The sequence below is a fragment of the Rhincodon typus genome, chromosome 20, assembly GCF_021869965.1.
Source record: "Rhincodon typus isolate 14 chromosome 20, sRhiTyp1.1, whole genome shotgun sequence".
NCBI lineage: Eukaryota > Metazoa > Chordata > Chondrichthyes > Orectolobiformes > Rhincodontidae > Rhincodon > Rhincodon typus.
This window is the reverse complement of record NC_063351.1, coordinates 31,538,186-31,564,868: the sequence shown is the minus strand read 5'-3', so window position 1 is coordinate 31,564,868 and position 26,683 is coordinate 31,538,186. Positions and strand designations below refer to the sequence as shown.

Sequence of the window (26,683 nt, the reverse complement as noted above, 5' to 3'; positions counted from 1 at the left end):
CTGGAAACCCAATGGATCTGTCCAGTCAGGCCTCATCTGATTACAACAGATGAGTGGCCAGCATAAATGGTGCACCTTATAAGAAATTTGATGTTTGGGAGGAAGGCTGTCTGGCAGGAAGCTGCCACTTAAAAGCAGAAAGGAGAGTTGTATTATGTAATAGTGGTCAGTGGAAGGACAGTAATTGAACAACAGGCAATGCAACATTACTCTGGGTTACAAACTCCTTTGACGCATTCCAAGAGATGCTTTTGAAACATAGTGAGGAGTAGAAGATTATCCTCTTTCCTTCTGATAAATGACAGGTGGCTAAGCAGGTCAATGGCTGCAGTGTATCTGAAGGTTCTGGCTTCAGCGAAGAATGAAAGATAACTACTTCAAGATGAGGCTTCCCTTCACATCTCTGTTGCTCTGTTAAACCAATCCTGCTTTAGCTTCAGGGTTATCAACTACTCCCTCCCCAAATTTTATACACCTCTCATGCAAATCACAATGAGATACTTCACTATATTGTCCTTCAACTTACACTCTTACTCTCAAAAACTGCTACTGTTAGTTCCCCCACCCTTGGCCATTCTGCTGCTTTTCCTTGAAGTGTGTGTACAATGCTGTTTTGACTTGCATATCAACCAAGCATACAATCTAATCCATTGTCAATTTTTGTGTAGGAAAAGCCAGCGTACAACCAGGGCACGATTTAAGAACAAGAGGATTGTTAACGCTAATAGTATATTTGATGGCCACTAATATCATTAACAGAGACAGGACGGGCAACATCATAAAAATATGGCAAAAATCAGAAGGATTTGCACAGCAGGGTATTTGGGAACGCTTCCTTTTCCATTTTGCTGAATTCCCATTATACCAAGCAGCAAAGAAATCAGCAACCCTGCATCATATAGCTGTTGAGGCAGAGAGGTCTAAGTAGGAGAAGATGAAGGTTGATGCAACAGCCAAGAAATTACTTAATGGAGAGTTAGCTGATCTTTTGGGCTCCACAGAAGGTGACAGGCATTATGCCGATTTTACAGGCCTAATCTTTAGAAGAAAAATGTTTTCTGCGCACCAGCAATTAATTCTATAGCATAGCATAGAGAATGCAGTCACCACAATGGGTGCAACAAATAGACAGTCCTTGCAGGAGACTGTAGTACAGCAACTAGCAACTCTCAGGGAGGCTCAGACTCATAATATAGAGGTTCCACCATCTTCAGCTTGGACAGCCTTGAAACCAAAATAAATAAATTTTATACTAGACATCATACTATCTGCTCTCTGATGTACTGGAAGGAGTAAGATTGCCAACTCTAGTTGGATGTGTTCCAACTGCCCAGCTCAAACAACTTTTCCTCTCCTCTATCTCCAACACAATTTTTAAAAAATGATCCTATAATATTTTTGCAGAAATGTCCAGGGGAATTAATTTTCAACTTATGTAGGATAGTCCTGGAGGGTCAGCTAACTTAATGGAAGTGCTGAGCCACAGCCTGAGAGCAGGGCAGTTGTGCAATGAGAGCAGAACATCTTGCCTTCTCGTAGGATGATAGTACAATTGGATCCTCGCCAATCTTTCAACCAGTGATCAGCCCACACCCCCCATCAACACAAAGCCAGCTGGGCTAGATTATCCCCAATCCTGAGCTCCTAAAGGTTTCCAACCACAAGCATTTTTAGGGCCTTCATTTGAGCCATGGCACCCTTCCAGCTTCCTGTATTACAATCACTTGGGGAACAGCTTGCAGAAGTCACGATCAGTCACAAAACCCACATATCAGGTTCTATGAGTGAGCATCAGGATGATATTAGTAAATAGATATATTTATAGCTAGTGAAGTGTTGAAACTTCTGAAAATTTGTTTATGCAAAGAGTATTTCTGGAGTAGGTGATGACTTTGCAATATTATTTGAAAAGCATATCAATATTGTTCACTGGGCACATACAGTTTATTTAAGCTGGATGAAATGGACTGTTATTAGATATGACAGCAGAAGAGCAAGTAGCATTCTCAACCACTGAAGATCTCTAGTTGTCCTCACTAGCTCTGTACTGTCAGTGGCCTCTTTCTCACTATTCTGAAAGTTCTTGTCTCATGATAGTTCTAAGGATATTCCCCTCGCAGAACTAAGTATGTGGCCTTTCTTGTGAAAACAACCAATTTGTTTAAGTAATGGAATCATTGTGGGTGGTCTCCAGTGGTCTGCTTGATTAAGGATATTGTTAAGCCTTGAATCTGATGGAAGTACAAGGTGTTTGCCAAGTGTAGGTTCTAAGAGAGTTGTGAGAGGAGTTCTTCTTCCCAAGTAGCCAGCTTCTTACTATAGAGCCAAAGAGTGAGCTGTCTCTGCCTGTGTGAATAGGTGTGTGTATGTGTGTGGTTTTTTAAGATAAACAATTCACAACAGCTGCCAAATTGATCAAAGACCTGCATGATGTTCAACTGGTAGTGATGCACCTAGCTTTGCCTTCACATAATCAAAGCTCTTACAAATAATGAGGCAGTAAGGGTTGTCACAAGACCATAAGATTCAGAAGCAGTAGTAGGCCATTTGGCCCATGTGTTTGCTCTGCAAAGTCAATGAGATCATGACTGATATGATAATCCTCAACCCCACTTTCTCACCTTTTCCCAATAGCTCGACTCCCTTAATGATTAAAAATATATCTATCTTACCCTCGAATATACTTAAAGACACAGTCAGTTAAGCCAGTCAACTGCTCCTTGTAAGAAAATCCTTCCACATTCAGGATCAACCAAGTGAAGCTTCTGTTGACTATCGCCAATGCAGTATATCTTAGACTGGGGAGCCAATACTGTGTTGTTTCTGACTCTTGCACCTGCAGTTCTTGCTATCACCATTCTGTCTGCCTTCCCCATTGCTTGCTGAACTGAGATGTATTATTTCTTGTAATTTTAGAACATTGACCCCAAATCTCTATGTGCTGCAGCTTTAGAATCAGAGTCCTACAGCACGGAGACAGGCCCTTCAGCCCAAATGGGTCCATGCTGACCAAAATGTCCACGTCAACCCCATTTCCCTGCAATTGGCCCATATCCTTCTAAACTTTTCCTAACCATGTATTCATCCAATTGCCTTTTAAATGTTGTTAATGTACCTGCCTCAACCACTTCTGCTGGCAGCTCATTCCAAATGCATACCACACTCTGTGTAAAAAAAGTTGCCCCTCAGGTTCCCATGCATTCTTTCCCCATTTATCTTAAACTGATGCCCTCTACTCCTCAATTCCCCAACCCTGGGAAAAAGACTGTGTGCATTCACCCTATCCAGGCCTCTCGTGATCTTATACACGTATATAAGATCCCCCCTAAGTCACCTATGCTCTAAAGAAAAATGTCCTAGCTTGTCCAACCTCTCCCAATAACTCAGTCCCTTTAGTCCTGGCAACATCCCTGTAAATTTCTTCTGCACTTTTTACACTTCAATCGTATCCTCCCTATAGCAAGGTGACCAAAACCAAAAATCAAACACCAAACACCAGACTCCAAGTGTGGCCTCACCAATGCCCTGTACAACTGCAACATAGCTTCCCAACTTCTATTCTCAATGCCCTGACTGATGAAGGCCAGTGTGCCAAAAGCCTTCTTCACTGCCCTGTCTACCTGTGACTCCACTTTCAGAGAACCATGAACCTGAACTCCATGGTCCCTCTGTTCCACTACACTCCTTAAGGCCCTACGATTCATTATGAAACTCCTACCTTGATTTGACTTTCGAAAATGCAACACTTCACACTTATCCATATTAAGCTCCATTTGTCATTTCTCGGCCCACTTCCCTGGCTGATCAAGATCTTGCTGCAATTTCTGATAAACTTTCTCACTGTCCACAATACCACCTATTTTAGTGTCATCCACAAACTTACTAATCATGCCTTGTACATTCTCATCCAAATCATTGATATAGATAACAAACAGCAATGGGCCCACCACCGACCCCTGAGGCACACCATTAGTCACAGGCCTCCAGTCCGACAAGCATCCTTCCAGTATTACCCTCTTCTTCCTACCATCAAGCCAATTATGTATCCAATATGCCAGTTCTCACTGGACTCCATGCAATCTAATCTTCCAGAGCAGCCTACCACGTGGAACCTTATCAAAGGCCTTAATGAAACCCATATAGACTACGCCTACCGCCCTGCCCTCGTCAACCTTCCTGGTCACTTCGTCAAAGAACTCTAACAAATTTGTGAGGCTTGATCTCCCATGCATGAAGCCATGCATGAAACTCTGTGTTTCCAAATGCATGTGTATCTTATCCTTCAGAATCTTCTCAAGTAACTAACCTACCACAGATGTTCGGCTTACTCATCTATAAATCCTCAGGATTTTCTTTGAAGCCTTTCTTGAATAAGGGCACAACGTTCGCTACCCTCCAGTCTTCTGGGACCTCACCCGTGGCTAAAGATGATGCAAATATATCAGCCAGGGCCCCTGCAATTTCTTCTCTAGCCTCTTGCAGGGTTCTTGGATATATCTGGTCAGGACCAGGAGATTTACCCACCTTCAGACATTCTAATAGCACCAACACCACCTTGACTATGATATGGACTGTCCCCAAGGTACCATCACTAATTTCCCCAAGTTCCCAAGTCTCATATCTTTCTCCACGGTAAACAGAGGTGAAATATTCATCCAGAACCTCGCTCATCTTTTGCGGTTCCATACATACATGTCCACTTTGGTCCTTGAGGGGTCCTATTCTCTCTCTAGTTATTCTTTTTCCTTTCATATACTTAAAGGAGCTCTTTGGATTCACTCTAATCTTCTCAGCCAAATCTATCTCATGCCCCCTTTTCACCGTCCTGATTTCCTTCTTCAGTAAACTCCTGTATCCCCTATTTACCTCCAGGGATTCCCTTGTCCCTAGCTGCCTGTACCTGAGCCATGCCTCCCTTTTTTTTCTGGTCAAAGCCTCAATATCTCTTGTCATCCAGGGTTCCCTACTCCAGGCCAACCTTGCCCTTGAACTCTAGCTGTCATACTTTTAAAGCCCTCCCCACTTGCCAGCTGTCCCTTTGCCTACAAACAAACTATTCCAATCGACTCCTGCAAGCTCTTGACTAATTCCACCAAAATCCGCCTTGCCCCAATTTAGAACTTGAACCTGTGGACCAGTTTTGTCCTTCTCCATAACTATTCTAAAATTAATAGAACTATGGCCACTGGTGCAAAAGTGCTCCCCCAATGTCACCTCAGTTCACCTGTCCTGCCTTATTTTCCAACAGTAGGTCATGTTTTGCCACTTCCCAAATAGGACCCTCTATACACGGCTTTAGGAAACTTTCCTGAACACATTTAACAAATTCCACACCATATAAGCTCTTAACACTATGGCAGTCCTAGTCTATGTTAGGAAAGTTAAAATGTCCCATTATGACAACCCTATTGCTCATGCAAGTCTCCCAGACTCTCTGCATATTTGTTCCTCTAATTCCCATTGACTATTTGGGGACCTATAGTACAACCCCAATAACGTCATCATCCCCTTTTTATTTTTTAGCTCCACCTACAAAGGCTCACTGGATGATCCCTCAGTTACTTCATCTCTGACTACTGCTATGATACTCCCCTTAATCAAAAATTCACCTCCCCCTCCCCTCTTTCTTTCACCTCTGTCCCGCCTAAAGCACCTGTACCCTGACACATTAAGCTGCCAGTCCTGTCCCTCCTTTAGCCATGTTTCTGTAATGGCTATAATATCCCAGCCCCACATACCTATCCACACCCCGAGTTCATCAGCCTTACTTGTCAGCCCTCGTGCATTGAAATAGATGCAATTTAATCCAACAGGCATTCCTCGCTCCCTGTCCTGTTCCAGCCTGACCCGCTTCTTCAACTTGCTATATCTGATTATTGCGTCTCCTTCCAGCCTCACGCTTGCTTCCCTGCTGTTGAGGATCCCACTCCCTGCCAATCTAGTTTAAACCCTCCCTTGCAGCAAGAGCAAACCTGCTTGCCAGGATATTGGTCCCCCTCCAGTTCAGGTGCAACCTGTCCCTCTTGAACAAGTCACCTCTGCCCTAGAAAAGATCCCAACGATCCAGGAATCTGAATCCCTGCCCTTGCACCAATTCTTTAGCCACTCAGTCCTTTTCCATTTAAATTCTATTCAGCTCCTCTATTCCTCATACCAAAGGACATAACCTCACATTTTCCTATATCACATCTACCAAGTTTTACAAGTTTTACCACTTGTCTGTATCCCTCTGTGTAGACTTTTTGTGTTGTCTTCATCACTTGCCTATTTTTATGCCATCTGCAAACTTGGCAATATTACATTCACTTCCCTTATCAAAGTCATTGATATATATTGTAAATAAATGTTCCCACAGAACTGATCCCTGTGGCATTCTACCAGTTACAGGTTACCACTGAAAACTATCCCCCCGCCTTTTCGAACACACTGTCTTCTCGTCATTTGCCAATCATCTATCCATGCCAATATACTACCTCCATCACCATGGCTCTTACAGGAACACGGTAGGTGTGGAATGGATGGACTATAGGTCTGTTTCTGTGCTGTGTGACTATGACTCTTCCCCACTGATTTCAACTATTATCTCTACCCATATGCACTCTCTCTTCCGAGTTCACTGCCTTGTATCTGTTTTGACATCACTTTAGAGGAATCTGCAAATGATGTACAAATATACATGCACAGTTCCTTGCAAATGGAGTCGCAGGTGGACAGGGTAGTAAAGAAGGTGTTTGGTATGCTTGCCTTAATTGGTTACAATATTGAGTAAAGGAGTTGGGACATCATGTTGTGGCTGTACGGGACATTGGTAAGGCTGTCAGGAGGCTGAGGGGTGACCTTATATAGGTTTATAAAATCATGAGGAGCATGGATAGGCTGAATAGCCAAGGTCTTTTTCCTAGGATGGGGGGTCCAAAACTAGAGGGCATAGGTTTAAGGTGAGAGGGGACAGGTTTAAAAAGGATCTGAAGGGTAACTTTTTTCATGCAGAAGGTGGTGTGTGTATGGAACGAGCTGCAAGAGGATGTGGTGAAAAAGTTGTCCCTAGGTCCCTCTTAGCTCTTTCCCTTCTTACCCCAAACCTATGCCCTCTAGATTAGGGGGAAAAGACCTTGGCTATTCATCCTATCGATGCCCTTTATGATTTTATAAACTTCTAGAAGGTCGCCTCTCAGCTTCCGATGCTCCAGGGAAAATAGCCCCATCTGATACAGGTTTCCACTGTAGCTCAAATGTTCCAACCCCAGCAACGTCCTTATAATTCTTTTCTGAACTTTTTCCAGTTCAACAATATTTTTCCTATAGCTGGGAGACCAGAATTGAATGCAGTATTCCTGAAGTGGCCAAACCAATGTCCTGCAGATTTGTAACTTGACATCCCAACTCTTATACTTAATGCACTGACCAATAAAGGCAAGCATACCGAACATCATCTTCATTACCCTGTCTACCTGTGACTTCACTTTCAAAGAACTATGAACCTGTACCCAAGGTCTCTTTGTTTGGCAACACTCCCAGGATTCTACCTATTAATGTCCGGCCCTGATTTGCCTTTCCAAAATGCATCACCTCAAAATTCATCTAAATTAAACTCCTTTTGCCACTCTTTGGCCATTGGTCCATCTGATTAAGGTCCTGTTATCCTCTGAGATCTCCTTCTTCATTGTCCACTACACCACCAATTTTGGAGTCATCTGCAAACTCATAGACTATACCTCCGATATTCACATCCAAATCAGTTAAATAAATGACAAAAAGCAGTAGACCCAGCACTGATCCTTGCAGTACAACATTGGTCACAGGCCTCCACTCTGAAAAACAACCCTCCACCACCACTCTCTGTCTCCTACCTTCAAGCCAATTCTATATCCAAATGGCTAACTCTCCCTGGATTCCATGTGATCTAACCTTGCTAACCAGTCTATCTTGTTGATAGCTTAAATATAGCTTAAATCTATACGGATCATGTCCACCACTCTGACTGCAATCCTCTTTCTCACTTCTTCAAAAAACTCAATCAAGTTATTGAGACATGATAACCAACACACAAAGCCATGTTGACTATCCCTAATTAGTCCTCGTCTTTCCAAATACATGTAAATCCCGTCCCTCAGAATCCCTTCCAACAATTTACCCACTACTGATGTATAGTTCCCTGACTTTTCCTTACCACCTTTCTTAAATAATCGCAGCACATTAGCTAAACTCCCATCTTTCAGCAACTCACCCATGCCTATCGATGATACAAGTATCTCAGCAAGGGGCCCAACAATCACTTCCTAGTTTCCCGCAAAGTTCTGCGATACACCTAACCGGGTCCCAGGGATTTATCCACCTTCATGCATTTTAAGACCAGCACTTCCTTCTCTGTAGTATGGGAACTTTTCAAGATATCATTATTTATTTCTCCAATTTCTCTAGCTTCCACATCCTTCTCCACAGCAAGTACTGACATGAAATACTGGTTTAGTATCTCACCCATCTCCTGCGGTTCCATAGATGACCTTGTTGATCTTTAAGGGGTCCTATTCTCTTCCTTGTTACTCTTTTGTCCTTTATGTATTTGTAGAATTTCTTTGGATTCTCCTTAACCCTAACTGCCAAAACCATCTCATGTCCTCTTTTTCTCCTCCTGATTTCCCTCGAGTATATTCCTACTACCCTTATACTCCACTAGGGATTCACTCAATCCCAGCTGTCTATACGTGATATATGCCTTTTTTTTCTTGACCAGACCCTAGTCATCCAGCATTCCCTACATCTACCAGCCTTGCTCTTCACAATAACAGGAACATAATGTCCCTGGACTCTCATTATCTCGTTTTTAATGGCCTCCCACTTCTCCAAACACCCCTTTTCTTATGTATAGCATCTCCCAATCAACTTTTGAAAGTTCTTACCAAATGGTCGATGCCATCCATCATTTGAAAATGGTGGTGTTCAGACCTGATACCATGCACCGATTGGAGGATGTTCAGGTGTGTAGTGGGAGCCCATCCTAGCGTAACCCTGCTCGGAAGGAATTTCACTTTGGCTCCAGGTACCAGAACCTCCTACAGGAGCTCCCGCCCCACAACCTGAGTCTATGTATCCTTCTATCTGGTGAGGAAGGATTTTTTTTTAAGCATAGGCTGCTGCAGCACACCATCCACTTCTACTCCTTCATCTGTCCCTCACACATTCCTTGGTTTTTTACAGCCTGGCAGTGGGGATCCACAATGGACAGCTCTCTACGCAAGAATCCTTCTGCTTTCCATCAGGGATCGGGGTGGAGAGTGTTACATGCAGCAGTCCCTTCTAACCACAGATTGTGATGATCCATAGTCTCCCAGCCCAACTGTTTATTTTGCAATGCTGTGGAGTCCGCAGTTGTGGGTAGTTACACCCCTTTTTTAGTTAAACTTTTGTTAAACTTTTGGTTGCATTTCAGCCCCACGCTGCTGGGGACATCTGGTGTGGAGGGATGTAGGTGAAATAACTCCTCAGAGGCCGATATCCCATCACCATGTCACCCTTTATTTACATATGAACAGTCCTTGACTATAATACTGCCTCATACAGAGTCAGGCATCAAAGTGTCAGTATCTCTGACACTCAAGCTTTTTATGTCAGTCAGAGCTCCCTGATTGGCACTGTTAATGTGGTCCAATCAGGGAACTCATATTCTACAAGGTCCAGCTGACTGACCTCGTTGCAATCACTACAGTAGGCAAGTCAGAGGACCTCCCTTTGGATTTGCTCCTGTGTCTGGCCACGTTGGCCATTAACAGTACAAGTAGAGGGCAGTGGAGGGGGTCATAGTTGCCAAATTGCCTGTCCATCTTCCACATGCCCAGGCATCGTTGGAGAGGAAGCACGTGGTGTCCTTCAATAGTCTTGTGACCTTTTCAGTAATGTGAGCACTGTAGGAGGGGGAGTGTTTTATCTCCCTTTCTGACTCCGTTTTAACTTAGACCCCAGCTCTCCTTCACCAGGCATGGCACATATTTTCAATAATTGGAAATGTAGGTGATTTGGTGGAGATAGATAATGGGTTAAATGTACTACAAGTCATAGAAAAAAAAATTCAGTTGTGTATTAGAGCATTTCTAGATATTATTGGATAGTTGTGACAAACTGGACAGAGCAGCACATTTGGATAGTTCAATTTTGGGAGGGCTCTCATGGCACAGCAGTAGTGTCTCTACTTCTGAGCCAGGGATCCCAGGCTCAGATCCCACATCCTCCAGAGATTTGTAATAACATCTCTGAATGGGTTGATTAGGGGAAAAAAAAATCAAGAGGAAAAAACATCTTAGAGGTGTGTAATTGGGTGGGCATTGTAGGGGTGGAGTGCCTTATCTTCCCTTCCATCTGTTTTGATATGCCTCTCTCTCTGTCCCTCACTTCTGGGGGTATTGCAGTGCCCTTGTCAGGCTTTGCACTGAAATTGATTAGTTGGAAACACGGTTGATTTAGTGGCAGTGGATAATAGGTGAAAACTTCCATGTGATTTTGTGGTGGGAAAAAGTGTTGTTCAGTTGTGTTTTTTAAATTAAAAAAGGAATGAGGGTGCTGCTGGCTAGTCCTGCATTCACTGCCCATCCCTAATCACCCCGAAGGCAGTTATGAATTAACCACATTGATGTGGGTCTGCAGACCAGATCAGGTGAAAATGGCAGATTTCCTTCTCTAAAGAGTGCTAGTGAACCAGATGGGCTTTTCCTGACAATCGACAAGGGTTTCATGGTTAACATTAGACTCTTAATTCCAGAATTTTTTTTATATTGAATTCAAATTCTACCATCTGCCATGGTGGGATCTGGACCCAGTCCCCAGAACATCAGCTAATGTTTCTGGATTAATAGTCTAGCGTTAATACTACTAGGCCATTGCTTTCCCAGTAACACTTATGGATATGTTAAATATGAGGAGCGTAATTGAAAGCTCCACAGTGGTACAGTGGTTAGTATCCCTGCCTGCTATGCAGGAGACCAGAGTTCAATTCCCTAACAGGGAATGGCTGATCTCTGTGTGAATGGCTGTATGTAAATAAGGAAGAGGTGTTTAATTGGAGACTCTGCTGATGCAATGATCCATACCTCTAGACCAAGAATGCCAGGTTCAAGTCCCAATTGCTCCAGAGGCATGTTGTAACATCTCTGAACAAATTGATCTACAAAAAATCTAAAGTAAGGGGTGTTGTGGTAGTGTCCCAAACTTTAGGTCAATCTCTCCTGTCCCAGAGATGAGTCATGTGGTTCAGTGGTAGTGGTAGGGCTCTTGTGACACAGTGGTAATGCTCCTAACTCAGAGGCCCAAGTTCAAGTCCTTTTCCAAAAGTGTAAAATAGCAATCTGAACAGGTTGATTAAAAAATATCTATAGGAGTTGTGTAACTGTCAACAATGGTAGCACTGAGGTGAGCATAGCTGCCTTCCAAGCAGTTGACCTAGATTCGACCATTGCACGTTTATGAGGTTGAAGTTATTCATCTGAAAATTCAAACTCAAAATTAATTTGTAAGGAGCTGTTGTGGTGCAGTGGTAGTGTCCTGGCCTCTGATCCAGGAGGCATAGGTTCAAGTTCCACCTGCTCTAGAGATTGGTACTTACAGGTTGATTGAAAAATTAAAGAACTGCTGCTTCTTCACCAGTGGTGGTTGGCTTTTGGACAGGAAAAGGTCCAGAAGGAAAAGGTGGAAGTTGGTGCTTGTATAGGTTTACATTAAAATCCTTGTGAAACTCAGCCTTTTTCTTCCTAATGCGGCATCTGATCTGTTAAACATCGCTGGCCCCAACTTGCACGCATCAGTCGGATACTGAACCAGGAGCTCTGCCTATCTAAATTACCCCAAACGTTAACATGGAACAGCCTCCATTACCAAGTTCATAATTCCATACACTTTTCAGCACTCACACTTCCTAAACATAAATAAGAGAGCATTGAGATGAAAATTGGTCCCTGTAGTATTTAATTTTGGTGTCTTCATTGAAATATATTTTCATTCTACAAACACATTACAGTCACTGATTTGTGCCCAGAATTTCCATACTTCTCACTGTGAGGATTCAATTGTAGGTATTAAAAACATTTAGACACCTCTTTATGTGCGAAAGGCAATATCAGCTGCCCAAAAAGGAAAATAGTGTTTTATTGATGAAAATGGTGTTCTCCTATTATGGTACCATTTACTGACATCTGATCATTCATGGAAAGCTGGAGCCATCACATAACCCCTCTGCCCTAATGAACCCAGTCTGTAGCTGAAATGTTCAACTTCACTTGAACTTCTGCCTCCCATCACCCAATCACATCGGCTTTTATTTTTCCTTAGACATTATACTCCTCTTATTAGATGTCCTTTTATTTTATCCTTATGATATAATCACCAAATTTGTGTGAACCTACTATGCCAACTTTTGTAAGAGATAGCCAGCTATCATTACAAAAAGTCAGAGCGAAAACAAACTCAAAATGACCTCAAAACGCCAAAATAAATGCTTCCAGAGTTCTATCAAACTGTTGTAATCACTGGTTCTTGGCTCTTACACTTGAGATCGGAAAATCTGCACTAAATTTAAAATCAAGAAACCAAATATTAAATCGAAATTTTATTCCAAAACGTCTCTCAAATCACCTCTATGGATCAGTGTTTTACATAAATTCAACTATTAATACTAGCACTCCCACAGCACACAAGTTTTAATTATCAACTAACAATGCTTTTAGTCCTGTTAGCATGAAACAACGTCCCCACTGAGTATCAATGCACAATTTGCATTATTCTTTATGTGAGATGCATTTGTGCTCTCTGTTCTGCATGCACTCAATAAAAAAGCTACATAAATGATAAAGCAAGCATTAAAAAGGAATAGGAAAACTCAAATCAAATCAATGGCACTTGTGTGCTGGGAGACCTTCATTCAAGGAATGGGGAAAACTTATTTATAGAAAAAGCACAACAGACTCCTACCTTGACCTTACCTTCGCAACATTCCTGTCAAGATCCTGGAGCTCTTACCAAGGTTTGTATCAGTTTCACGCAGCTGATAATAAGAGTGAGAAAGGAAGGGATTACACAGCAGAATAACTCAAAATAGTTATTTTATAACACAGCAATCATCTTTCAAATTGAAAACAGGTCTATACCGTCACTGATAGGAACCTATTTTTGTTCTTTTAGAAGAAAGCCAGCAGTATTCTACTAAGAAAAAGGGATAGCTCAGCTAAAACATCAAATACGAAACCGATCTTTCTAGTTCCGACAAAGCATCTGCAATCTCAACACACAATTCATGTTTTCTTCTCTCAGACAATGACAAATCTGCTGTGTATTTCCAACATTTGCAGTTTAAAAAATCTTGACAGAAGCCACTTTGATCATTTATATTCTGCATTTAAGGAGGCATTAGCTTTAACAAACATCATTTGGCATACATAATAATATGTTCAAACACTTAAAGGTGATGATCTATATTACATAAAAAGTTTGCGTACTGTAAAATATCTTTGTAATCAAAATGGTGTGTCCCCATTCTGCCTTTCTTCTTTAAGTACAAACACACTAGTGTCTCTTAAGGATGTACTAACACCAAAACTAATGTCTAATTTTAATATTCATTACCAGCATTTTTCTTTTGTAGAAATAAGCAAACATAAAACGTTCTCTATCTTGACTTTGGTATTATGGAATGAGCAGAAGGATGGGTTTACAATACACTATGCATACAATCCTTGAAATGGAAAAACTGACCGTGGATATTGTTCACCTTGAAATTCACAAACATCAGCAAAGGAAAATCAAAAACTGTGAACACATTTAGAAGTCCTGTGTCCAAACTGTAGTCATTCTACTACTGCATTAGTTAGCTGTTCTTTTCTAATGCTATGGCCCTGATGATACACAACCATGAGGTAAATTAAGGAATAATGAATGAAAACAACATACAATAATAAAAGAAAAATAACCAAATCAAGAAAAGGTATCTTGTAGTTTTGTATGGCAAAGTGTGCAGCATATCCTTCGTAATATCAAAAGTATATAATACCACAAATAACATGATATGTGGATAAGACAATGGTTAGGCAAACTATCTTGCTGAAGTGACTTTAATTTGAAAACCTTACACATTAATTAGATCCAGTCACCCAATTCACTAATCAAAATAGAACATCCTTTGACAATGTGTGTGAATTCAACTACACATTTAAGAAATACAGAATATATGTCAATTTGGTGTAGTTATATTTGGTCATTAGTTCAAAACAAATCAAAATGGATTATCCATTCACATTCTAGCTAGGTATCTTTTGAACTGTAGAGATCAATAAGTATATACAGAGGTCATTTTAATAACTTCATTGGCAAAAGCTTTCAAAAAGTTGTAGAAATCTGTACAGTTTTAACACATCAACATAAACGAGTGTATCTTGTTTTTCTGCTAAAATGATTAGAAAGTTGAACCATCTTAGATTGTCCACAATGTGCAATTTTAAAATTACCTAGAGCTAAATTACATTCATTAATGCAAAGTTACATGGAGAAAGCAAAATGCAAAACAGTTCTACTTCACACAAGCTGGTATTGGAAAAATGAGTGTTGTGTCCTCATGTTGGTAGATAGGAAGCTTAAAAACTAACAGATTCCTAACTTCAGTCTGAACTAGAAATTTAACTGCTGCCATTTAGCAATTACTAAGCATTTTCCTTTACAAAATATCATTAATTTATTAAAATGAATGCTTGTCCTTAAAAACAATCCTTGAAAGCCCTTAAAGATCTGATTCTTTGTTCTGTATTATCTTCCATAGTAGATGATTAGAACTACTGCAAGTTATATATTCTCAAACTCACCCTTTCCCGAGCTCGTTGAATCTTTTCTTTGTCATGATGAAGGTTCTCTAAGATCTCCTGTCCAATTTGTTCTGTAATCAAAGATAATGGTCACAAGTTAAACAATGTATATTAAAAACTGAAAAAGTACACATTAAAATCTATTCACTGAGCAGTGCAGTAAGATTGAACCTAAGCTTACATTCTAACAAATCACACAAACTAAATAGCTTCTGTTAACAGTCTCATTGTAACTTCCATTGAAGAAAACCCCAGTAATAATAGGACCTAATGTAATGTTACCACTAGTAAATAAGCTTCTACATCACTTTATACACAGAAGCTGTGGAAACAGAACTACTGGAGGAGATATTTAATAACTTTTACTAAAAGAATGGAAACATAACATAAAAGCTATCTGCAGAAAGATTAGAAGAAAGAAGCCTATTCTCGAGGGAGTTAAAATATAAAACTTGCGTTTCTCCACAATTCAGTGCATTATATCCATGCCTGAACATTCAACTCAAGAATCAATGTTAACATGTGGAAACACTTATTCCTCTTGTTTAAATTCTCTTAAATACTTCTAACTGAAGAACTGGCATATACTCTATAATTGATCTTGAATTAAATTTTTGAAGGTATTAATAGACAGGAGCAATTTCAGAGGTGTTGAATTAAAATCATTATTTTGAAAGGCATATTAAGTGTATTTTTGAAAAAAAAATTAAAAATACAATTAATAAATTAAATCAGAACTTAATAATAAACTAACATTAAACAAAACATGATACAGCTCATGTAGAGTTTGTGAAAGTGTTAAATGCTAGAGTTAACAATGACAGATGTAGCAACATAAATATTTTTTTCAGATATTTGACTAGTAATTGATGTTCCCATTAAGGTATTTCTTCAGTGCTGGTTTATCTCATGGGATTTTGTATAGTGTAGTACCTAAAGGTTCAATGTGTTTTAAGAGTTTTTGCATTAAAAAGAATACACCAATACAAATGTTTCAAGATGATCTGAAACCTTTTTTTTATTAAAAAGGAAAGAGATGCCATTAAATACTGCTGATTCAAAGCAGGTTGGTTAATTAGGTTTCTTTCTGTTTCGTTTGGCTGCCAAGTTGACATCTTCACCTTGGTTCTAATGATTCAATCTATTTCTACCAGCAAATGTGACAATGCCACAGACAGTAATTGAGGGTAAAACATTGTCACTTTGATGAATTGTGTTTTTTCCTCATAGTCAATGACTAGTGAAGTCAATAAACAAGGAAAAGAAGCATGTCCGCTGGAATATCACAAAATGAATTGTTGTCTTGACACATAGGGATCAAAACATCATACATTAATTTCATCCTGGTGTGGGGCATGATGGCATCTGTTTCACTCTGACTGTCTGCACAGATAAATAATTGGGACCATCATCAATTTTGCAAGAGTTTTTTTTTATTCAGTATGCAGCACGACTGACGAACTTTGGCCCTTTTCACACGGAGAACAGCCAAAAGCAGAAAGTGCAGCCATGACATAGATGACTCTAGAGCACTACCTTCTAAATAAACACATTCAAGGTAACGACAAGCTTGAAGATACATACTTAAAAGGATATTTTAAAAAAAAACTTTTTCTCATGCTTAAACAGCTCTATCAAGGCCGGCAAAGCTCAGCATCCTCGTGACTGGCCTGAAATAATTCATCCTCTGAATATGAATTAGCACTGGGTAATCACAGCATATTTATTACGCATTTCTGTGGTCCTTTCCTCCTGTGAATGCTGTATTATTCATTGCTTTTGCCCTGACCCTGGTGCGCTCCTGTTCTGACAAATCATACTTGATTAAGACAAATCTTTATTAGTTAGGTAGTCAACTTCCCCATTTATCATTTGCAAATCTCATTCCCCTTTTCCAAGTGTGTTAAAACTGACTGCTGCAATTTGGTAGAAGCTATTTAAAATGCTTATTATGGGAAATGAGTGTAAATTCAGATGCAAAAAATCAGTAATGGATGATAAGACAAAGGCTACATTTCATCAATTCCATATAAGTGTATCAGAAAAACAAACTTAACCAATGTTGGAACAATTTATAATTGCTTTCCTTGCTCATTTGATACAATAAAATATAAAGTTACTTCAAGTTCATGCTGTCTTCTTAGCAACTATATTTGATTTAAACACAAGAACCAGGGAGTCATTGACAGAATGAGCAACAATATTGAACACCGATTTCTATTTTACCAGTAAATAATACTGATGCCCCAAAAAAGACTGCTTAGTACTGAGATAGCTCTTCGCATATGTGATTTTGGCTAAACCCCAAGTTTAAAAGAAATGAAATGGCTTATAAAGTAAATCGTTTTGAAATTTTTAATGTCACTTCTAAAGGCACTTTTCTTGAGCCACAGATGGCTTTTCATTCCAACTTCAGCGATCATTTGAACTCATGTACACTTAAATAGTTCTTGTCCAGCATACTTGATGAAGTGTTTCATAGCGACTGTGAGCTCCATTTACATAAGCTGCAATCAGGGCATCACAAGACAGTGGCAAATGTAATTTATGAAGCATAAACTGACTAAAAAACTATTCTGTTGTCCAATATGGAATAGCACCAACAGGGTCTTTTAGAGATGTTTAGAATTCAGATTGTCATGTACCACCAGTTGATACATTGAAGAACTAAGGGAACTGACGAGTTTCTCTTTCATAGAAATTTGTGCCTTTATCCATTAAACATGGTAAATTCTGTTTTGAACAGGTTGCGAAATCTAGTTTTTTAAAATATTCTGTATGTATTAGGGATACATACTTGAACTATTTATATATTATTGCTCCTCTTTATAAACAATGCCCTGATTTTCATGGTTTTTACTTCAGGCTACGATTGCAGAATGGAGTTTGAAGTTCATTAAGTCAAGGGCTTATTCTGGTTGTAGAATGGAGAGATTACTGGTCAACTGGATTGCAAGTTGCTTGTAAATTACAAACATGCTGGGTCTGAATTACAGTGAATGATATTCCCCAGTTTTGCATTGATCACCTACAATTGCCAATAAATTAATAACTTTTTGAAGCTTTTGGAAGCATAAACTGGAGTGATTTGTCAAATGTAAGAAAGTAAATAAAGAAACACGCTACAAATTGTGCTTATATGTTCACTAGATTAATTCCACATGTGAGGGGATTGTCTTATGAAGAGAGATTGAGCAGTTTAGGCCCATACTCTCTGGAGTTCAGAAGAATGACAGGAGAACTAATTGAGATACCTAAGATGTTAAAGGGGATTGACAAAGTGGACATTGAGAGGATGTTTCCTCATCTGAGCAATCTAGAACGAGAGGTCACAGTTTTAGAATAAGGAGCAACAGAATTAAAACAGTGATGAGGAGAAATTACTTCTCTCAAAGGGTCATGAATCTGTAGCATTCACCATCCTAGAGTGTGGTGGATGTTGGGACTTTGAGGAGGAGATAGACAAATTCGTAATGAGTAATGGGTTGAAGATTTATGCAGAGTGGGCAGCAAGTAAAGTTCAGACCGAGATGAGGTCAGCCATGATCATATTAAATGGAAGAGCAGGCTAAAGGGGCTGAATTGCCTACTCCTAGATCTTAGGTTCTTATGTGCTTACCCCACTTGAATAAATATTAATGTTGCAGTTTTATTCTTCAACCTATCATTCATTCTTTTCTTGCACATAAAGAAGTTTCCGTAAGTGTGAATATTTTCACTGGAAGATGATGCCTTTAATAAATAATTATGGTTCAGGTTCTTAAAAAAAAGTTAATGATCTCTCTCAAGATTATAAATCCATGCTAAGGGACTCGTAGAGTGTGACAGCAATCCACTCCTCTGTCCTCCAATAGATTCCTGAGAGAGAGCTCAGGGGTGTTGATGAAAACCATGGGCAGGGATTGGTTTTGGCACTGACTCTTTTGTTTTCTCTCAGGATGATCGCATCCGCCCTCCATTCTGCCAATGCCCTTGCTGTTGCCCATCACCCAGACAGCTCATACAACAGCTAACAATGTTGAGGCTGCACAGTCCGCAGCTGAGCCTACTAACACAGTGATGATGGAGGTCATCTTCAAAGGCTATCTGCAGTCTCCTCCACTTAAAATCAGCAGTTTTCCATCAGTAATGTTGCATCCACTAGGGTAAGTACACTACTGCAGAACTCTGACAGGAAAGTGTTGAGAATGTGGAAGAGAGATAATTGACTTGGTATGTAGCAGCAGTGATTTCATTTCTAAATTTGCCAAATTTATTTTGTTTTTTTTCTTTAGCATTGTGGATGATTTTACTTTTTGTATTGTGATCAAACACCCTTGGAACTGGAAATGGAGAAGTAAGGTTGCAATTATTGGCTTTGCTCATAAAGGAGTTCTTTCCAGACAGCCCAGCTGGAAGAGGGCAGTCTGGATTACCTCATGCCATCATCATCCGCCCATTTCTCCTGCTACTCCCGTAGCTAGGGGCAAGGGCTATGCCCTCATGATAACAAGGTTGTGCATCATGTGGCATGAATCTTGAAACCCGGACTATCAGGTTTAGCAGGTCTCTTCCTCCAGCACATTTTAGAAAGTGGGTGCATTGTTTCAGGGCACCAATGTTCTGTCTTTAGTATTTGTGCTGGCAGCATAGTATGGCAGTTATTGTATATATGTAGCACATGTGTGTGAATTACCAGTAGACTCATGAGCCACACTACAAACAGACTGACCTCATTGTCCAGCAGCAATCTGAACTCAAATGTAGCTGGCACAGTAGATTGCTACAGAATGAAGGATTTCATCACTGCTGCGAAAACAACAGACATTGACCTCATGATTCACTGTCTATAGTCACACATCAATTAGATGTTGGACATGGAAGGATGGGAATCACTTTTGGTTCCAGTGCTAACAAGTGACAGCAGGAAAGCAAAGTCAATGGCACCCTGCACACTGGAAAAGCTTGCAATCCTAGCAAAGCTCTGTGCTTGTTCTACATAATTCTATAGTTTTCTTAGGACATTGAGATTCAGTGTCCTTTCATTAAGCAACAGTAGACAAAAAGGGAGATTTGGAACATATTTCTAGCTCAAGGATGAATGGAACCAGTCATATAAAAGCTCTTCACCAGAACCACTGTCAGGGCCACTGGCAACTTTGACCTCATCTGGATTTGAGATTGAAGTATGGCAGCAACAGATAACAAACTTCATTCAGAATGTCTTTACTGAAGTGCAGATGTCTTGTACATTATTTCCTGCATTAAGTTCAAGTACAGTCTCTTGCTGAATGTCTTCCCTTTCTTTTTCCATCTTACAACAGTTTGATCTGCTCTTGGTGCACTTATCAATAATGCGGTATTCTAATGGGAAGGCCTATTAATGCACTAATGTTTGGAAGCAAATGATTTGTGCAGAAGCCTCGAAAGTAGCAAAATATTCTTCAGTGCTTGCTACATCACTCTCTGTAGACATTGTAATTTAAACAACAATAGAAAACAGCAAATGCTTGTACAGTCAGGAGACATAAACCAGCAACTAATCTGCAACAAACTGGAAGGTCAAGACTGTCTGACAGCCTCTCGTTCATCACTGAATGAAGGTCTGAACAAGTGCCTTCCAACCTTACCCTTGTCTACCTGGCTGAGGTTTTGTTCTCTCATTCAATCATTTCTCCTTTAACTTGTGGCTCTTTCCTGGCTGTGGTTACCCATCTGGGCCCTTGGCATGCCTGTCATCTTGTGACTATATGAAATGCTTGTTCCTGTCCTACTCTGGGCCCCCTCTCACAATGCTTTTTCCGGTACATCCATGACTATATCAATGCTGCTTCCTGCTCTGATCCAAATCTGGAAACATTAATCAGCTTTACTTCCAATTTCTACCTATCTTTCTCTCATCTTCCCCTGGTCCATCTCTGACTCCTCCCTTCCCTTTCGTGACCTCTTTTTCCCCATTTCCAATGGCAGGCTATCTAGTGACTCCCTCAGCTACAGTGACTATACTTCTCACACTCTGCTCCCTGCAAGCACTTCAGTCCATTCTCCCAGTTTCTCCATCTCCATTGTATTGGTTCTGAAAATGCCACTGTCCACAAAGGCACTTTCACCATAATAGTAAGCAAAGAACTGCAGATATTGGAAATTTAAAACAAAAACAGAAATTTCTGGAGAAACTTAGCATATCTGGCAGCGGCTGCGGACAGAAAGCAAAGTTAACGTTTCAGGTTGAGTGACTCTTCTTTAGAGCTTTTTTCTGTCCTGAACGGGGGTCATTCAACCTGAAACACTAACTCTGATTTCTTCCCACAGATGCTGCCAGACCTGCTGAGATTTTTCCAGCAATTTCTGTTTTTGTTTCTGATTTACAGCATCCGCAGTTCGTCCGGGGCGTTTTTTTTCCCTGGAGAAACAGCATCACTTTTTCTGATTGGGCAATTTACAACCTTCTGACCTCAACATTGAGTTCAACATCTTCACAACATATATACTACCCTCTATTTTAATTTTTGCTTATGCCATTGTGTCTGTACCTTGTTCTCATGCCTTTGCTTTCGGTCAGAGCTGAACTCTATTTTACAATTAACACCTACTCATGATCTATGCTTTGTCTCCTCTGTGCCATTTGCACTCTCTTTGCCTTTTGTTCTATGAACCACTTTGTTCTCTAATCTTTTTCACATTAACCATTCCTTGACTTGCATTACAGTTGTGCCTCTCCCTATTTTTCAACAGCATGAAATGCATAACAACCCCAGCATCTGCAGTAATTTGCTTTGATTAAAAACACATGGTGCAATGGTAAAATAAAAGTAAAGTCACCACAGTCATACCAGACCATAGAGCTGATGTCTCATTAGTCAGAGAGAGACGCCAGGCACACCTTCCAGGTGAAGCAGTGATTTAAGCACAGTTCACTCAATCTAGTCTACAACTCCAACAATTTCTGTTTTGTTTAGCTCCTAGGGCTTTCTCCACTTGCCTGCATATTGACTCAGCTAGGTGGGCAGGATCATGCATTTTGGTAATATAAACAAGGAGAGAACTTACACAATTAATAGTAGGGCCTGGTGCTGTAGAACAGAGAGACCTAGGGAGTCAGGTACATTTTTCTCTGAAATTTGTGTCACAGTTAGACAAGATGGTTAACAAGTTGTTTAGTATGCTCGCCTTCATTGCTCAGACCTTTGAGTATAGGAGTTGGGGCATCATGTTGAGGTTGTACAGGATGTTGTTGAGACCTCTTCTGGAGTTCTGTGTGCAGTTCTGGTCATCCTGTTATAAGAAGGATATTATTAAACTGGAGAGGGTTCAGAAAAGATTTACAAGGATATTTTTAGGAATGGAGGGCTTAATTTATAAGGACAGGCTGGATAGGCTGGGACATCTTTCACTGGAGCGTAGGAAGTTGAGATTTATAGAATCATGAGGGGCATAGTTAAGGTGAATAGCAAAGGTCTTTTCCCTAGGGTTGGGGAGTTCAAACCTAGGGGGCATATTTTTAAGGTGAGAGGAGAAAGATTTAAAAAGGACATGAGGGGCAAATTTCTTTTTACACAAGAGGATGGTTCGTGTGTGGAATGAACTTCTAGAGAACGCAGTGAATGCAGGTACAATTACAATGTTTAAAAGACATTTGGATAACTTCATGAATAGGAAAGGTTTGGAGGGATATGGGCCAGGGGCAGGCAGATGGGACTAGGTGAGTTTGGGAACATGGTCAGTGTGGACTGGTTGGACTGATGGGTCGGTTTCCATGCTCTGTGACTGGTGGTGCTTTAACCTCAGAGATACCACGCCTCAGGAGGGGAGAGGGTGAGAAGGAGAATCCTTCATGGTGTAGTGGAATGGTCCCTGTAAACAGCACTAGTGGGGAGGAAGGGGATCCAGCTGTAAAAGGTTAACAGAGGGTGTTAGCTGGAGTGTTGAGCTCCAAAATGACAGTGTAGGCATCAAATCAGTTTTATAGGCTGATGACATCATGTTCTACCTGCTCTGTACACATGCAGCTATTGTTCACTGTATGTGTGTGTGTGTGTGTGTGTGTGAGACAGAGTGTGTGTGAGAGAGACAGACAGACAGACAATGTCCTTACCAATAACTGTACTTAGTGAGATTTTTCCCAAAGGTTTGTACGTGCATGGTGGGCATAATTTTGGAGCTCTAAGGCCACTCTTTGTCCAAAACAATGGGTGCAAGGAATCTCAATTTCTCATCCTCCATGACCCAGGGAAAATTCCTCACAGAGATGCCCTGTGGAGAATTCTGCACTGAAATTGATCCCTGGTTGCTGCATGGCATCTATAAATGTAATGAATGGCATGTGGCACCCCTTACTGCTGACCATAAAATCCAGATGATTACATTTTTTTGTATTTCAGTTGCTGTAAAGCTGATTGAAAAAGTCTTCAGGTTTCTTTAATCCTTCATACTTTTCTCAAATGTTCAAAAATATGTAATACATGATGAACGAGACAGACATTTGAATAAATTAAGGGAGAATACCTAGTTGGTACCGGATTACTTTTAGCACTCAGTGCAGAGCTGGTAGTACATTAGAAATGTGACTTTAAATCAATGAAAACACACTTAATGATTGGATTACATTGGATTAAAGCACTGACAGCACCCATTTACAAAATGACAGATCTAGACTGATGACCATAATTTGATCTGCCTTCTAATTAACTTTTTTAAGAAATAAAACACACCTCAGACCTGACTCTTCATTTTATGAAACACTGCTACAAGATCTAACACTTCTTAGCAGATAATTATCCAATAAAAGTTGCTCAAAACTTAAAAGCAATCTACACAATTAGTCAAGACCTTAGGAGCTCTACCAGTCCCTTTATTACAGCTACATATGGAAAACTTCAATGATATTTATCAGAGAAACGTCATTAAACATTCACCAGGATCATTTTAGTTGGAACCCTCCTGTCAACGTAAATTGAACCCATAATCATGGTCTAATAGATATCTGCTTTGATAACTTTTATATTTAAAATGAAGAATGAAAATGCAGTCACTGCATATATAAACACTGATGCTGAGGTGCAAACTTGGTTTCATATTTGTATTAACCATGTACATGTGCAACGCACATAAACAATGCTTAAATGGTAAATAAGTTCTCAGAGACAAAAGTAAACAAATCAACAGCAATTGAGAATGGGCATAAATTCTGGCCTTTCTAACGAAGCTCCCAGCCCAAGAAGCAACAAATAAAAACGTGCTGTTCCTTCTAAAGTTGGCAACCGGCATCTTCATTATGGACACAAAAACCTGTTCAGTAAATGTGATACTTAATATACATTTAGCTTTTCAAAATTATCTTGTTATTTAGGCTAATCTGATCTGCATACATCTTTTTTCCAAAGTACAAATTGACGAAAACCCCAAGAGGTCAGGCAGCATCCATGGAAAATGTAAGATCGGGTTCTCATTTCATGTCCATAACCCTTTGTCAGAACCAGATTATTTTACAGATGAGACAAGATTTCTGTGATGATAGTTGATCTGATACAGAAAAGGGACAATTTAACATAGCATGCGTGTGAAATAAGTCAGAGGTGAGAAAGTAACCGAGAGAAAAAATGGTGCAGCTTTGAAAGCAAATTTTAGCGAACATGATCAAAAACAAAACAATAAACAGACAGCAATGAAGGTGAACCATGTTAAGGCAAAAAGCAAAAACCACATCATGCGTGGATCTCTATTCCTCCTGGATTGTATTTGAAACAACTTCATATGGTTAATGGACCTTGCTGCCATAAATGATAATTTCGTAGCTGCTCTTTAGCATTTGGGAAGTAAATTACAGTACTTACTATTTTGGAAAAAGTACTTTAGTTAACACTTCTGCATTTACTTTGTCTTGCAAAGAAAATATATTAAACCTTTGACAGGAGACACTTGTGTAGAATTTAACAGGCAACACTTTTTTCAAATTGATGTATTCTGACGAACATGGGCTAGAATGATTTTGTCAGACTATCAATATCATGTACAATTAGACATATTTTGAATTAGGCTCATTTCAGATGTCACATCTTATTACTGTCACAAAATCTTTTCAAAGGTATTTAATAGCTATTTATTTCATGCTATTTCCAACTTAGAAAATCAGCACTTTGAAATTTACCTCAAGGTGAGCCCACTTACAGTCAGTAGACATTGTAGACCAAAAAGGGCAAGCTACTTTATGCTAATTCACCTCTCTTGAGCAGAGAAACGTATTGTCTGCCATGTGTTAGTCTGTTCCTATTCTTTTAGGAAACTTCATTTAATTACAAGTCAATCCCACCATTAAAGTAGCGTATAAAATACTTTCATTCCAAAGAACAAACAAAATTCAATCCAATTGCTTTTTAAATTTAAAGCCAGAATGTGAAGAAAGGAAATCAAATCCAACAAAACATTTGAATTGTATGAGGGATTACAGCAGATGCTCCTTGTTACAATTAGTGCTTCTTGACTATTGCATTCAGTTTCAATTGGAATCAGGAAAGAAACAAGGGGGAAAAAAAAGTAACAAGAACAGTGTAATTTACTTAACAAATAATATGGAATATATACCTGTAATGTTCAGACTGTAAATTACAAATCTCTGATCAAATAATACTCCAATGTTCATAAAACAGAATATGAGTTTGTAAGACAGGTAGTAAAATTGCCCTTAGCTACAGGTAAAATGCAAGTTTATGGCTGTTGCTGTATTAAATACACAAAACATTTGACAGTTTAAATGGCATTTTATTTAAGTTGAAGGGTTTGGCTTCTTTCACTACATCTGTCAATGGATAGCCAGAAGGCCTGTACAAGATCAATGACAAATGGTCGACAAAGTCTGTGCAACCTCATTCTAAACTCAGCTAATTGGTAGAGTGCCACATCACTGTAGTATTTATTTCTGCTTGGATCTAATAAATTATGTTAGACGGTAATTCAGCTAAAGAGGAGCAAGTAATTTGGAATTTAAATACACCATACAAATTCCAAAATTGTCCTCTTAAAAAAATAATTTGCCGTGTCCTTTATAACACTAATGTAAATCTATAAACATCTAAAGTGCACAACATAGAGTTATATTTCTGTAATAACTTTTAACTTCCTTTGATCATCCTTACTTCTAAACAATTGGTGTGTCAAGGTCACCTGTTAATTTATTATGTGGTTCTGAAATGATTGAATTAGTCAAGAGCCATAACACAATTACAAGAAAGTATCAGAATTCAGAAGAAAATGCAAAATAAAATTCTTTTCAAAAAAACACCTGAAACATCTAAAATTCAATTTATCATATGTAATGAAATGCTGGATGGTAGAATTATTACACTCCTCAGAAAACATAGTTCAGGAGATATATCATTACCCTCAATGCGCGCGAACAAGCATTTTTTTCAGTAGTATAAGCTTCATCAAAATATGGAATTGGAGTGACTCAGTGGTAGCTCTCTTGCCTGAGTTGAAAGGCCCAAGGTTCAAGTTCCATTCCAGGTTTTGTTAGCTAAGAACAAACCCAATCCATGGCACAGGCAAGCCAGCATAAGACAGCAAGAGGGTATCAACACAGCAAAATCACCCACAAAATTCCAAAATGATGATTGATACAAAGGTGATCCATGGACATTGTGATGCCCCATGTAACATAAGAAAAGCCATAATAGGAATCACATGCAGAAAAAAATGATCAAGTGGACTACAGTGCTCATTTCCATATCAATTACATTATTAGAAATGCAAAATTTACCAATTGAAACAGCAGAAAAGATTTGAGAACCATGCAGCTTTAGCTAAAATTCCAGATTTAGCCGAGACTTGCGTTGTGATTTTTTTTCCCCCAGTTATCAACTGAGTTGCTCCAA

At 39.6% G+C, this 26,683-nt stretch overlaps 1 protein-coding gene across 3 annotated transcripts in view; it reads right to left on the bottom strand.

Annotated features, from left to right (window-relative positions):
- Positions 1–26,683, bottom strand: part of vti1a (vesicle transport through interaction with t-SNAREs 1A) — a 308,155-nt gene that overhangs the window by 122,594 nt on the left and 158,878 nt on the right. For 2 of the 3 annotated variants that reach the window (XM_048608726.1, XM_048608727.1), the window contains 2 exons: positions 14,835–14,905; positions 12,966–13,027 (listed from right to left, as the gene is read on the bottom strand). In XM_048608726.1, coding sequence (XP_048464683.1) covers positions 12,966–13,027; positions 14,835–14,905 — 133 coding nt within the window. Of the gene's footprint in view, positions 1–12,954; positions 13,028–14,834; positions 14,906–26,683 lie in introns of all 3 variants that reach the window. The other variant, XM_048608728.1, reaches the window with a different exon arrangement.